General features: G+C 37.2%; 1 protein-coding gene across 3 annotated transcripts in view; it reads right to left on the bottom strand.

The window, feature by feature from the left end:
* The window catches only part of PAN3 (poly(A) specific ribonuclease subunit PAN3), a 79928-nt gene that overhangs the window by 5515 nt on the left and 60213 nt on the right, over window positions 1–14200 (bottom strand). For all 3 annotated transcript variants that reach the window (XM_040054592.2, XM_040054593.2, XM_040054594.2), the window contains 6 exons: window positions 11692–11857; window positions 11191–11278; window positions 5162–5301; window positions 4258–4387; window positions 1282–1346; window positions 425–563 (listed from right to left, as the gene is read on the bottom strand). In XM_040054592.2, the coding sequence (XP_039910526.1) occupies window positions 425–563; window positions 1282–1346; window positions 4258–4387; window positions 5162–5301; window positions 11191–11278; window positions 11692–11857 (728 nt within the window). The remainder of the gene's footprint in view (window positions 1–424; window positions 564–1281; window positions 1347–4257; window positions 4388–5161; window positions 5302–11190; window positions 11279–11691; window positions 11858–14200) is intronic.

The following is a 14200-nucleotide window of genomic DNA, read 5'->3' as shown; positions in this document are numbered from 1 at the left end:
AGTCAGCACAGTTTAGGAATGGATCCTGCCTTATGACCATCCTTTGTGATAGCTATGAGCAGAAACCTCCCCCAGTTAAAGGAGTAGTATGGATCCTTTATGCTGTGTTGAAAGACCAGAGTAGCATAAAGGGACCAGCATTGTTTATCCACAGTAATCAATGCATTCTAGGATGAAAAGTTAATACTGTATCTCACGCTATATTAACAAAATTTTAATATTCATGTACTAATTTTATTTAAAATATCCATAGATGTTGGAATATTAGCTTAGTGAATACATGGTTTTAATCCAAAATGGGGAAAATAACCGCCAGCTAAACCAAGGGCATTAACCTTCCAATGCCAACTTGCTTTGCAGTGGAATACTCTTAAAGAAAGCTAACCCCAACAAATGTTTAAAAGCTAACCAAAGTACAGTGTACCTTGTTAAGACATGAGATAATGTGACTGAGGTCAATCCAAGGAGTACCCGCTTCTGTCACCTGATGGAAAAGGTGATCTCGAAAGAGCTTTAGTAAATACCTGTCTCCAGTTTCTGACCACGTTGGGTCCTTCTGAAACCTAGTGTAAAACAAAGGCTCATATTAAAGCTGAGTAAGTTAAGAAAAATCAAACCCCACAGATTTAAAGAACACTTCAATCTCAGCTGAGTAGTCTTATTGCATAGCTAACCTACCTGCTATAAATTGCAATTAAATTAGTCCCCCCACCACATACAGAAGATAACGTACACAAAAACTCTCAGCTGCTTGAGCAACTAAAGCTAATGCCTTCCAAGAGCCACAGAAAAATAATGGAAGAAAGCAAGAATTATCTGCAACAAGTTTACCATGTAAAACACATGTAGAAACCTGCATCATGAACATAACTAAGGTTACTCAAAAGGATGGACAACAGACAATAAACACTTCTTTTTGATGCAGTCAGTCAATAAAAAAAAACAGGTATTCCTGAAAAAAATTCCCTAGCTTAAAACCAATATCTACATCCTTTGCTTCAGTTAAAGAAAGCTGTCAATTTCCTCCAAAACTACTGCCACTCACAAGAGACCACTAAGAGAAACCATACTAAATACAATGAAGCAACTTTGGCTATCTACTTGTAGCCTTCTCCTGTCTACTTAAAATTTGTCTAATTTTTCTCAAGGCTTCTTAAATACTCCTTTCTCCAGGGGCAAATAGGGGGGAAATAATTAGCTTAAATTTATGAAGGAAGAAAGTGCATTGCAAACTGGATTTTACTCAGCATACTCTAAACCACAAAAACAAATATTTCTTACTCTGGCCTCTCATTGATTGTTCCCAATTTTGCTAGAAGCCTAAACAACCTTCCATTTTGCACCTCCTAGAAAACAACAAAAAAAAAGTTGTTAAGAGTCTCTGAAACAAAATTAAGACATTTACTTGCAAAAGATACATGGTAATAATGCCAATGAAGCACTATTAATTATAAATACTTATTTATTCAAAGAAGAAATTTATTCAGATTTTTTCAGACAGAGATCAAATGCATTGTATTATGTATCAGTAGTCCAATGCTCAGTTTAGCACTTCAAATGATAATGTGAAGATTCAGCAACTAATGATACATCTCTGTCCCAGCAGGAACTGGACCAGGCAATCTATTTCTTTGTGGAAATGTAAGTCTAATGTTTTGCTAGCCTGTACTCACAGGTATGCTAAAATACAGCAAGTTAAACAAGAAGAATATGAGGGTTTTATATATATGCCCAAATAAACAGTTACTAAGATACGCTGAAGTATGCAGTATACCATATTACCATACCCTATTTCAGGTAAAGATGAAAAGAAACCATCTACCAGATTTGCTTTTCAGAAATGCTTTGTAGGCCATTATTAGTAAATATTTAGCAACAGTATCATCGGACTAATACTCAAATGATAATTGATGGCAAAAATAATTTTGAAACAAGTTTTTTCAAAGCAGTTATAATCTAAGTCTTAAAAGAGTATAAATGCTGAGTCCATAAATGACAGAAATAAAGCAATGACAATGAGGTCACACAGAGGCAGAACATTAAGAATTATAGATGCTTAGCAAACATGCAACTGAAAGTTGATTTAGCATGGTTTTCCACATCACTTGGGATGCAGTAGAAACAGTAACATCCTAGCTTACAAAAAACAAAAAAATAATTCACAGCATAAATCAAAGTTGTCAGGAAAAGATCCTCTCTGGTATTACTCACCTTCTCCAATGGCTCAGGTCTACAACATTATTCATGCTAAGATACATCTAATTCCGTGCATGATCATATTGATTTCAAATTAATTCAGTCTGGAGTAGACTACTGCACACAGCTGGGTAAATAAAATAGGTCAAGGTAACAACAGCCTGACCTTGGACAACCTATGGGTTGCAACTTTCTATTAATAGTCTAAAAGCACTGGAGCACGGCTTGCACCACAGTAGTAGCTTCACTTAAAGAGACTGACATGGAAAGCAACCATGTCCAGCTAGCACAAGTCTACTATTTGGTCTAACTTCCAAATTTATTTTTGGTATGTGGTCAAATACTCAACAGCCAAAATTACATGTGTCAAGTTCACTGCCTTGCAGATTCCCAGTCAATGGTGACACAGCTGAGCAACAACATTGGCACTGAGTCTCCAGATGGCCTCACTGCAGGCTTGGTACCCTGGGAGGGAGAGACCCTCCACAGGGCTTGGATAAATTGGATAAATTGAGGCTTTAACTGCTATTACAACAATATGATGAATGAAAAAGTGAGGAAGGAAAGCTATAGCATAATAGGGTTACTGCTCTGTGAAAAGTGAGTGTTATGAAGATATTAACTACATACAAACCACTCTCAGCATCACAAGTTCATAAGCTACACATTACTGCATGTCTGGACAATATGGGGGGCAGGGGGGGAAATCACACATGCTAGTTTTTTTCTAATACTCCCCTCAAAGGAATTGCATTGGGGCAAAAATGAACAGAGGGTACCAGGCTAGAGTTAAGGGATACTGTGGCTCTGATGTTAAAGGAGGGGATGTCATAGTACAAACAAGTCACAGCATGACAGCTAATTAAGAAGTGGAATTTACCTGTCAGGTAAACAGCTCTTGCCAAACTGGGGGCTAAGCAACAACTTGGATTTGTTGGATGCCTACCTGTCAGTGATAAACAACTGCTCAAACAACCTGACTAAAAATACAGAAATCTTAATGCTGATCATAGGGCAATCTCCATCTTTGCTATGGGAAAGAGTTCATCTGCCCCAGCTTTGTGCAGGCACATAAGCCACCTTAACAACACGTGATTTTAAACACCTCTGGAGAAGGACTAGTAGTTGATTCTGATAAAGTGGGCACCCGGTATCTGAGACGTACACAGATACTGTCTGACTCTTCTACTGCTCTTTGCTTCTGATAGATCTCAGCATCATGCAAGGAGAGGAAAACTGTTTTCCAACAGGACCATACTGGAGAAATCAAGAGAACCATGTCATCAGAATCCCAAATGGATTGCCTACTGTCTCTTAAACAGTTCTCAGTGAGGGGTTATAACGGAGTGGAATCACAAGACTTGATTAAATCCTTGTGAAATACCCTATCCACACATTTTCAGGGCCAAGAAAGCATTCTGTAATCCATCTCAGTCCTAGTAGAAATCCTGCTGTCAGTTGCTTCTAACATACACTCCATCCTGTTGAACAAATACACCCTGACTCGATACACAGTACATATTTCCTTTATAGCTAGCACTTGATATCTTGACTGAACACCACAGACCCCTACAGCAAGAGTGCACACTTCAGGAAAGTTGAACACGGTATCTCCATGAATTAGAACTCATTCAGAAAGGAAAACATATGAGAGAAGGGACATCCAAACCTAAAAATTTAAGAGGCTGTATATACACTGCTGTATAATCTTTAGCACACATTACATGATTTACATGATCTACAAGACATACACGGCCTTCTTTACTCAGAATGCTATTTTTAACCATGCTATAAAGAACATAATTTTCCCCAAGACTACTGGTTGGAAATGAAGATGCTGCTTCAGTTAAAACACAGCTGAGGACGTCTTAAAACTAGCCATTTTTAAAGCTTTGGGGCTTTCAAAAGCCTGATCTTAGAGCTGTCACGCCTTCAGGCAGATTGCTTAGGTTAATAAGCAAACAGAAGGAAAAAAGAAAACAACAGAAACCAGTAGAAAACATTCTCTTTTAAAGCACAGCTCTAGGAATACTGTTCTACAGGAATTACTGCATGATTTACCTTTGCTAGATCTTCTTCTATAACATCATTTCGCATCTGAGCAGCATCCAACTGAGTATAGAATCGTGCACCAATCATAGGCATGATATCATTTACACTGCGAAGCCTGTTTTGGTCGGTCAGCAAATACCTGCCAAAGTTACCCCACCACAAAAAGATTATTTTCTACAAATGCCAGACATTATATTCCATTCCTTCATAACTAATTGACTTTTTGTATTGTATACACAAAGCTGACAATTGTTATGTTTCTTAAAAGAAGATACCATCAGAGCAAACATAGTTAATTTGCATGTATACATCAAGTCAGTTATTTAAACAAGACAGGAGTATACTTTCACAAAACTGTGCAGTTCACCCCATTCAAACCGCAAAAACCTATATGAAAAGAGAGAAGGATACAGATTCAGACTGTAATGCAATTGTTTTTCAAATGAGGAAAGAAGAAAAGATTTCTACTTTTCCCACTCAGGCTGCAAGGAGAAAAATGCTGACTATACCAAAATGACACAACAAGAATACCCAGCCAGAAAAAAACTAGCACTCAACTTTTGGCTCAAGCTTTTGGCCAAAACCTCAATGTGCCTATTTCTCAGCACCTTCTGAAACTGTAAGATAAGACTAACATACTGCTATTGTAGAGAACACACAATGAAGCTCAGTATTGAAGACAACCTTAAGTGTTTGTTTTGTTTACACTCCTACTTCTTACTAGGAGCTTTACCAGCATTATACAAAAAAAATTTATATCAGTGTTTAACACTGCACTGACCACGCAGACAACTTAACAACAGTAGATTTATCTGCAATCTTACTTGCATTTAAAAATACCATTTGATGTTTGCATTTGTATACATAAAAAGGTACTGCAATATCCTTTAAAAGATTTAATGAACAAACTTACAAAATCAGATTCTTCAGATCAGAGGAATAGTTGATTGTCACCAGTTCCATTGCTTTCTGCAAATTCTCTCTCTGAATTCCTGATAAAGAATTGCAAGCCAAAGCCAACACAACTTTCCCCAGGGAGATCAGATCTGCTTGCTAATAGGGAAAACACACAGAGGTATGACTCTTAGTATAGATAAATACTACCTATGGTACTACATGGTGTTAAAGCAAGACAGTTCTTCAATAACCTTAGAAGAATTTGAGCAACTGAAGTAAGTACTAGTCAAATCATAGTTCAATATAATTGTTCAAGTTACAGTAGTTAAAATGTACAGAGGAAAATCTGTCCTGACACCTAGCAATTTTTAAGTACTACATTTATCTTTGAATTATTAAAATGTACCTATTTTTAGCTTAAGGACAGTACCAGAGAGAACTGTATAGTGAGCAGAAGCTCTGTAATGAGGTTCTCTGAACCACCCACCTGCTCAATCCTGACAAGTCAAGGAGTTGGTGGCAAACAGAGCAAGTCTTCTCAATATGAGATGTAGAAATAAAAGGATTATTTGTTAAACTGAAACCAGCATTTTCTGCATTCATATCTTTTCAATTTAGCCATCCAGTATGAACTCCATACTGGGATCCACATCACATTCTAGCACATGACATTACCATTTTAACCAATTGTTCAAGTATTTTCAGCTCTGATGGGCAGTGCAAAAAGAACTGAACTGTGCAAAATAACTAAACAGGCCTGTAATGGCTGACAAGCAGAATAGCATCGTGTGTTATGAAGAAACCTTTGCATTACTAAACACTTTTACTAAAAGCAGAACTGCTCTTAAAAGATAAATGCTGGATACAGCCTACTTTGCCGTAATAGAAAATACTGCCAGCATTAATAACCAGCCGTGAAAAATGATCTTGAAAAGCTGTAACAGATTTTAAAGCCCACTGCTAAAAGCAAGAGCCTAATTTAGTAGCAAACAATGACATTCACAGGAAAAGTTGAACTGATTCTTTCCATGGAAAGGCTTTCAGCTGCACACAACTTGGCCAAACTTAAAACCACCTGCAGCTTTCCATGCTGGATACATGCCTCAGTGAATTTAACAGTCAGCTAGAGATAAGAAATTAGAATTTTCCTGAGGGGTTTTTGTTTTTTTTTTTTGAGAAAATAAGATATTTTTGCAAAGCTAAAAACAAAAGCTACTAGTAACAGAGTGTCAGATTTAGCAGAGCATGCAGTCATACAAGGAATCCACCTTCTGTTATTTCTTTAAGAAAGGCTAAAAAATCTGGCAGCATTAAAAGTTCTGGTTAGAATCTGGCAGCTTTAGAAAAGTGTTGTGATGGTGAACATGCCACAGCCCCTCACAGGTCTTTCACCCAGAGGCATAACCACACTTGCTGCCTCTGGCTGCAGTAGCTGAGCAGAGCCTTCCCTGAAGCCATGTCTCACAGGTGCTGAGGGACAGAGAACAATACCACACCTTTCCAGGTCTCTCAATGTCCCTGATGTTTCTATATCAAGTATGATAAAGCAGCACAATTTGGACATGGACACGCGATATGTCGGAAGTTAAAAAGCATATTATTCTTGTAGCTAATGAAGACAGAAACAGGATGTGGAAAATGAGACAAAAATAAGGACAAAGTGGTTGATAAGGAGGTGGGACTGGCATTTGTTAGGCTATTTCCTAAGCAACACGGAATTTCTGAGTATCAGCATTCCTTTTAGTAAATAGAAGTTAATCAAAGCAATAAACCCCCTTTTTGGTATGAACTCACTTCCACTGCCAAGTAGTCAATTTCAGCAGCAGGGAACACTGCTAAACAGAGGGTTTCTGCTGGTGCAGTACCTAGAAATGAGTGTAATCTGCCACAATAGTATTTCCGTTATGATTTTTTTCTCTACAAAAAGACTCGGAAGAAATATGCATTTGTACTGACCACAGTCATACTTCTTTCTGCAGTCCTCTACTTTACACTTATTACCTTTCAACTTTTAGTCATTCATAAGGATATAGCCTATATAAAGTCTGTATCATCACACAACCCCGAGACACTGAAAATATACGGCTTCAGGCAAGACCCTATGAAAATGCTGTCTTCTTTTGCAGGTGCTTTCATAATACAGACTGCATTAGATTTTAGAAGGTTAAGAAAGTCTTACATTTAACATCAGACAGGAAATTTTAAATTTGAGCTTCGTGGAGTTTTGACCATTTGACTTACAACCTTAAATTTTTGTTTATTTTGCAAATTACATCTACCAGAAGAACTGGCAGAGAGGATACAACTTCCCAAAGCAGCCTCAAACACACAGTTTTCAAATTACAGTCAGTGGTTAGCTTGTTTTAGAAACAAAAGTGACTTGCATTCATCCCATTTATTTTAGGAACTTTAAGCATTCAGTCAAGAGACTGATCAATTTAAGATAGAGCTGTAACTCTGTAAGACAATTCAGACTTTGAGCCAGTTGAACTGCTCTCTGGAGGCACTTCACTACTCACTGTTAGCTGAAACCCTAAAAGAAAATGTTATCGCAATACCCAATGTTTGAAATTTTACAAGAGCACAAAGGCAGTATTTTTGTTGTGTGACTGGAGAATCAGCATATCACAAGCTGGAAAGACCAAGAAAGTTCACGATTTCTGAGAGTCAGGTTACTGTTTTAGAAGTGACTAAACTACCATCCGCTGACCAAATCTATCCATTCAGACAGGGTACACGACTTCCCAGAAGCTGGGTTACACCATTCTTTCTGTAAGGAAGCAATCCACATATGCCCATTAATTCCTAACCTCTCCTCTGAAAATATCAGCAGATTCAGCTCTTACTGCTCCTAGGCAGAGAAAGGTTAAAGGCACACAAGAACCACCAGACTTCCTTGAAGCAGGAACACCAGAAATACATGCTGCATTCCTGTAGTAGCCTTGCAAATGCAAGGTAAAGATCAATATTAGGTATAATCATTTCCTCATTTATACTCCCTATGGCGTTTGCATGCTGCTATGGATCCCATAAGTTCATTTTGACATATCTGACAGAAAGCTTCTAATATGGTAGCTATCAAAAGTGACTATGAAGTCATACTAAGTTGATTCTGTGATTCAAGGAAAAGCTTTACACCTAAGCACAGGCAGTGTTTTTTTCAAAAATGCACCTTGCATGCAATTAATTACCATTTAATTAGTAATTCAATTCATAACTGTAACCTGTACCAACTTAATTTTTTATCTCTTGAAAGCTTTCCTAGTAAAGATTTTAAAAGTATTTAGTTCATTGGTAGAACTACTAAATAGCATTCACTAAAAACCAGCCCTAGGAGATAAACTCAGAAACAGCCCCCTTCATTAACATCTCGCTGTTACCAAATCAATTTCAAGCATGTCAAGTGAGTAATTTAAGTGCTAGTTGCATAGGTACCCTTCCATTTTTTTTTTTAATATTAAATAGGCATGTGCCACTATGGCAAATGCTGTAGAGTTTATTGAATATTTTATACACTTGATTTTACCAGCCAGACAAATAAGCTATTTAAATAAAACTTATTTTTGACAGGATTCATTTTCCAGAAACACTTTGAAACCAATATCACTTTTTCTTCTGCTTTGTTTATCCTGATCCACTGCTATGCTTGGATCAGTATCAGCTCATCCATACTCCACTTCTGTGGATTCACTTAAAAGGCTAAGTTCTGCAACTGTCCTTAGAAGTGCCTCCATGTTCCTACATTTTGGTGGGGTTTTTTAGAGTCAATATTAGTACTTGAGATACCTCTTCATACTAGTCTCTTTAAATTTGGGGAGGTGCATGTGAAAGTTATTTTTGTGTGCTAAATTGAAAATATTTACTTTAAACAAAAGTAACCTTATAGCCCTTGTTGAAACAGTAAAACTTACATACTCTTATTTTATTCCAAATACAGAAAGATTTATTAAACCTTTTTACTGTTTCCTGAATCACCATTTAGTTTTCCCATCTGTACCTTGCAACTGACTGACACAAAACTTATGGGGGGACCAGAAAATCGTGTGCTGCAGTTTATACAGGTTTAACCCCTGGTTTTTAATGCAAGCGGCCATTCATATTTAATATACTTATTTTTTAGCTTCCCTTATTGTTGCCTTTATATAACTCTTACATGATCATAGAGATCAATGTGTTTAACACAGATTGTAAAGAAACAATTGCATTCCTTTTACATATCCTTCTACATAGCCCCTCACTGTTTTGGCCAAAATCTCTCTCTTTATATTAACCACGGGAAATAGCCAGAAAATGGCAAATCCTAACAAACGTACCTTTCTCCATTGAAGAAGACAACAAGGAAATGCATATTAGCTGGGCAGTAAACCAAGAGATAACCTACATTTTAACAGTTACAGGAGTCCCAGAGGAATTCAGGAACTGGGCCATGGATCAAAAGGAAAAAGGAGGAGCAACAGCTGTTATTTTGTAATTATCTTGCTAGGGGCAAACAAAGGTAGAGTATGAGAAATTACTCCTAAATTTCAAGGAATTAACTCAGTCTGGCACTGCTGAAGGAAGAAAATGGGCAGTGAAAGCCTAGCCCTTTTAGAAAAGCAACAAAAGAAAATGCCATACTGTATTTACAAATTGCAGTTTAAATCTTCCAAACTAAGTACTCAGGAGTACTACTTCTCTGGTTTGGCAGTGCAACCTAAACTATTTGAATATTAACAACATATAAAACATGAAAAGCCATTGCCCCTCAACAAAACTAAGCCTCATAAGCAAGTCATCTGCCATGTTGAGCTGCTGTGGTGGTAAGTGCTTTTGACAGAGTTGTGTACCTGCAAGTATTTTAAGATTTGTATCTCCAAGTATTTTAAATGTTTTTCTTTACTTGAATGCCATAATATCTCAGGAGAATCCCTTTCCACGCTGAAATTAAAATAGAGAAGTACTTAGATCTTAACAAAAAAACCCTCTCATTACATTCTTAGGCATGGAATCCCTTAATTACATGTATTTTCATCTCCTCTCAACTGTTTTCCAATAAATTATTGCCAAAAATCCACTGATATGTAGCTGAGTGCGTGTGTGTGTGTGTGAGCGTGAAATCCTTTTGTGTGCTCATCAGAGTACACTGAAAACTTCTTTACTGTATCAAAAAAAAAAAAAAAAAAAAAAAAAGCTATGTTCTAGGACATGGTCTCCAACAAGCTAGTTTCTGCTGGCCAAAGTACAAACATTTCTGTTATTATTCAAAGACTCTGAATAAGCAGTTCTAACAGTGAATAAGCTCAATTAATGAAAATAAATTAAATCCGACTCCCTACTGTAGTCTTTCACTCCCAGTACAGACAGGGTATGTGATGACTGCTGAAGTAATGTACTTTACCCTGAGGGGAAGTTAGGGAAAGAGGCACTCCTGTACACAGTGATGCTCCAGATGACTGTGGAACAGTTTTTGTTAAGTCTAAAGGGGTTCTTCTTAATTCAGGAATTATGCAGTCCACGCTTCAGAGAACACCAGGAGAGCACGGAAAAACTAGGAGCCCAAAATAAAGATACACTAGAATCTTTCAGGCATGAGAAGAGGGCCTAAATGCAGTTAATTGAAAGATCGTACTCCTCTCAATAGGTATTCAACACTTAGGTATTTATGCCAAAATCACAAAAGACAGAGCAAAAACTATTACTGAATCATTATTTCTTATCTCTGACACTAAATGTAAGATTTTTCTTCTCCTTCATTTAGAAATTTGTGTTTACATTTGTTTATGACTTAAGTTTGTTAAATACTATAGTTCAACCTGTTCGGTGAGCTTGCTGAAATTTTAGAAGCAGAAGATATCAAAGTGAGCATTAACACTTATAAATTACAAGCAAATTTGTATAGTGTATGGAAGAACAAAATTCAAATCAGAAATTAAAAAACTCAAGTGTTCTACAGATAAATGCACTGGACTACAGTTTAATTAAAGTGCTTGTCTTCCAAAAAGAATCACACTGGTTTGCAGTAATTCCTCTGCCAAGCCACCAACCTAACTGGCAGTGTTGCCTTACCTGAAACTGAGCCATTAATGCCAGCGGATTATTTTGACTGTTGTCAAATGTCAAAACATCAAAGATTCCAACACAATTAACTCGTAACCTTTAGGGACAAAAAGAGCAATGGAAAAATTGCCATTAAACTTTATTTGTTATTCAATTTTTCCTTTAGCATTCATTGAATTGTTTGATAGGATAAAAGTCATCAGTACCTAGCAAATTATTATGCATCAGAAAAGACTGATTTTACTATTTGATAAAATGCACAGACAGTATTCAGTTTAGAAATAAATCAACAGATTTCTAAACTGACAATGGTGGGTGTGATCTATAGTTTGAGGATAATGTACAAGTCCTCCCAAAATACGTTTTAAAGACCTTTAAAAAACCAAAGGCGTAAGCTTTAGCGCACTGCCTCATGCCAGTTGAGAGAACTTAGTAGCTCTTTATGTATCAGGTGCACAGTCAGCGGCTGCCACGAACACAGAGCACAGGGAGAATGAATGCTTTCATCACCTTGTTTTGCCTGTTACCAGAATCTTCGTTGGATCCATAACTCTGCACGCCAGTCCTGCTGTGTGAATGGTCCGTAAGGCAGAGCTGAGCTGCACAATATATGCCCATATCAAAGACTCCGGAAGCAAGCCCGCATGCTGCCGTGGCAGAGGCCCATCATGCTGACCTAGAAACAAAACATCGTAAGCATCAATAGAAGGCTGCTGTGCAAAAAGCAAAGAACATCATCTTGAATTATATAACTAACTCACACAGTCACTTCATTTAACTCTTAATAGACCTTGAAAGACACATCTGTTTTGCTTTAAAGGTGAGTTTTCTTTATTGGTTGGTTTCACTTGTGTTTTTTTTGAAAATGTTGGCAATTTATTAGGCATTATTATCTTCACTCTCATATTCAGGGAAATGATGTTTTGAAGTTTAGAATGAGCACTGGTTGGAAATTGCTTTAAGTAGATGGTACATCAAAATATGCAGGTACTTCAGAAGTAAAAATACCAGTATCCTGAAACAAAGAGTATGTACCGCAATAGCTGCCACATTTTATTTCCTTTATTGCAGGTAGGCTCCCCAATTAAACATTTTCTATCATCTAATAAGAAAAAAAATAACAAGCTAATTTCAAATTACGTGTGCAAATCAGACAAAGATTTGGTGGCTAAACATCATTGAACACAACTTTACCTAAGTTCTGCTGTGACACAGCTGCCTGGCAAGTCATCACTGCATGACCCCTATTTCATGGGTCTTATGAAAGAAATGCATTGCTCCCCTTCCAAATGTATTTGTAGTTCTTCTTTCAAAAGTAAAACTCAATCTTTGCAAACACACTCAAATCCTACATTACAAGCAGTTTGAGTAATAGTGAGTCACAGATGAAAAAAATGAAGCTACAGATAACAAATGTTATTTTAAATATGTGTGCAATTCAAGGGAGCTGGCATTGTTTGCCTTGCCCAAAGGTGAAGCAGAAGTACACCCAGAGTAAGACAGTACATCTCAATTTTACAAACCCTGAGAGACATTTCAAGGGGTTGTCTCCGTACTGATTTTCCTAATTTTGACACCAGTTGTATCATCAGTGTTAAGTAAAATCATGTAAGCATCTGACAGGTTTCACTGTAAACAGACTGCACTCCGCTCTAAACATTTCTTTCTTTGGTTGGTTTTTGTTTGCTTGGGGTTTTTGGTTGTTTTGGTTTTTTGTTCTTGTTGTTTTTTGAGGTTGGGTTTTTTTTTCCTCCCCTTTTCCTATATTACCATATCAACATCTGTGCATTTGATCAAACTAAGTGTGTGTATGCTTGCATGCATATGCACACACAAAATAAATGCACAGTGAAAAGAAGTGGAACACACTACTGATAACTTTTTACTTGGAACTTTTACTGACTTGGGGGTGACAGGCTAGGAATGTTACTAGCTTTCATTTGAGCTTTGTTTTGTCCATTTTTGAAATTTCAGTTTGCTTTTAAGGTTTAAGGTGCTTTGGCTTAGATTATGAAGATCAAGTTCCTTTAAAAAGCAATAAGCCTGGCATGTCTACTGAAGGCTGAATATAATGAGATACTGTTTGTTTTTTCTGGCCCCCTGATGAATCATTATGCAAATCACTTCCCACAAAAACCATCATACTAGAAGTCTCATGTAGCAAACTTTTTCCCTTCATAATTCTCTCTTTTTCAGCATGACAAAAATTATAATACAAAATGACTGAGAAGATACAACCTCCTGTTTACTACTTGCTGCAGAATGCACTTTACATTTGGTGAACAGCAACATGAGTAGTAAGCTTAATAGGGATGTGTATGGATGCTGTAAGACAGTTACATCTGTATGAAGTAAATGCAGAATAGAAATGTTACTATAATATCCCAAGGAAAGAGAAAAGGCAAAATTTGGCAGTTATTTTTCTGCAAGCATAACAGCACCTGCCCTTTGATTTTCAAATTAAGGCAACGTAACCACGAGAATATCCAAAATACACTGAAAGACCAGAGTTCAATACAGCTTCTCCTCATCTCTCAGAAAATCTCAAGCAACATCATTTTACTACTGGAAAAACTGCCTTGAGGCTACAGCCAAATCGAGGCTGCTGCTTTCACACCAGTTGGCTGCACCCTACATTCAAATACATTAAACATGTAAGCTAAAACATGGAAGGATCAGCTTTGAAATGCCCTCTTACATATCTATCTGTTCAAAATAAGCATGATTAAAAGCAGTTCAGTTGGCTGCAATGCTGACTATGATGTGTGTCCCAAGAGGCCCATCAGACCTGCCACAGACACCACTTGAGGAGCAAGGACCCAAGGAGATGAGACCCAAAAGCTCACTCTTCAGGAGAAACCCACAGTTGGAAAGCTTTTCTGAACAGTGCTGAACACAAGGAAAACCATCACAAGGATATAAGTAAACATCACCCAAGTGATCAGAGTATTACTTGAAAAAGTGTTTAACAGATTCCACAGTTGATTTGCAAAGACTTCCCCCCACCACAGGCTGAATC

The sequence above is a fragment of the Hirundo rustica genome, chromosome 2, assembly GCF_015227805.2.
Source record: "Hirundo rustica isolate bHirRus1 chromosome 2, bHirRus1.pri.v3, whole genome shotgun sequence".
In the NCBI taxonomy this organism is placed as follows: Eukaryota; Metazoa; Chordata; class Aves; order Passeriformes; family Hirundinidae; genus Hirundo; species Hirundo rustica.
The sequence above is the reverse complement of the archived record's forward strand: the minus strand, read 5'-3'. Positions and strand labels throughout refer to the sequence as shown.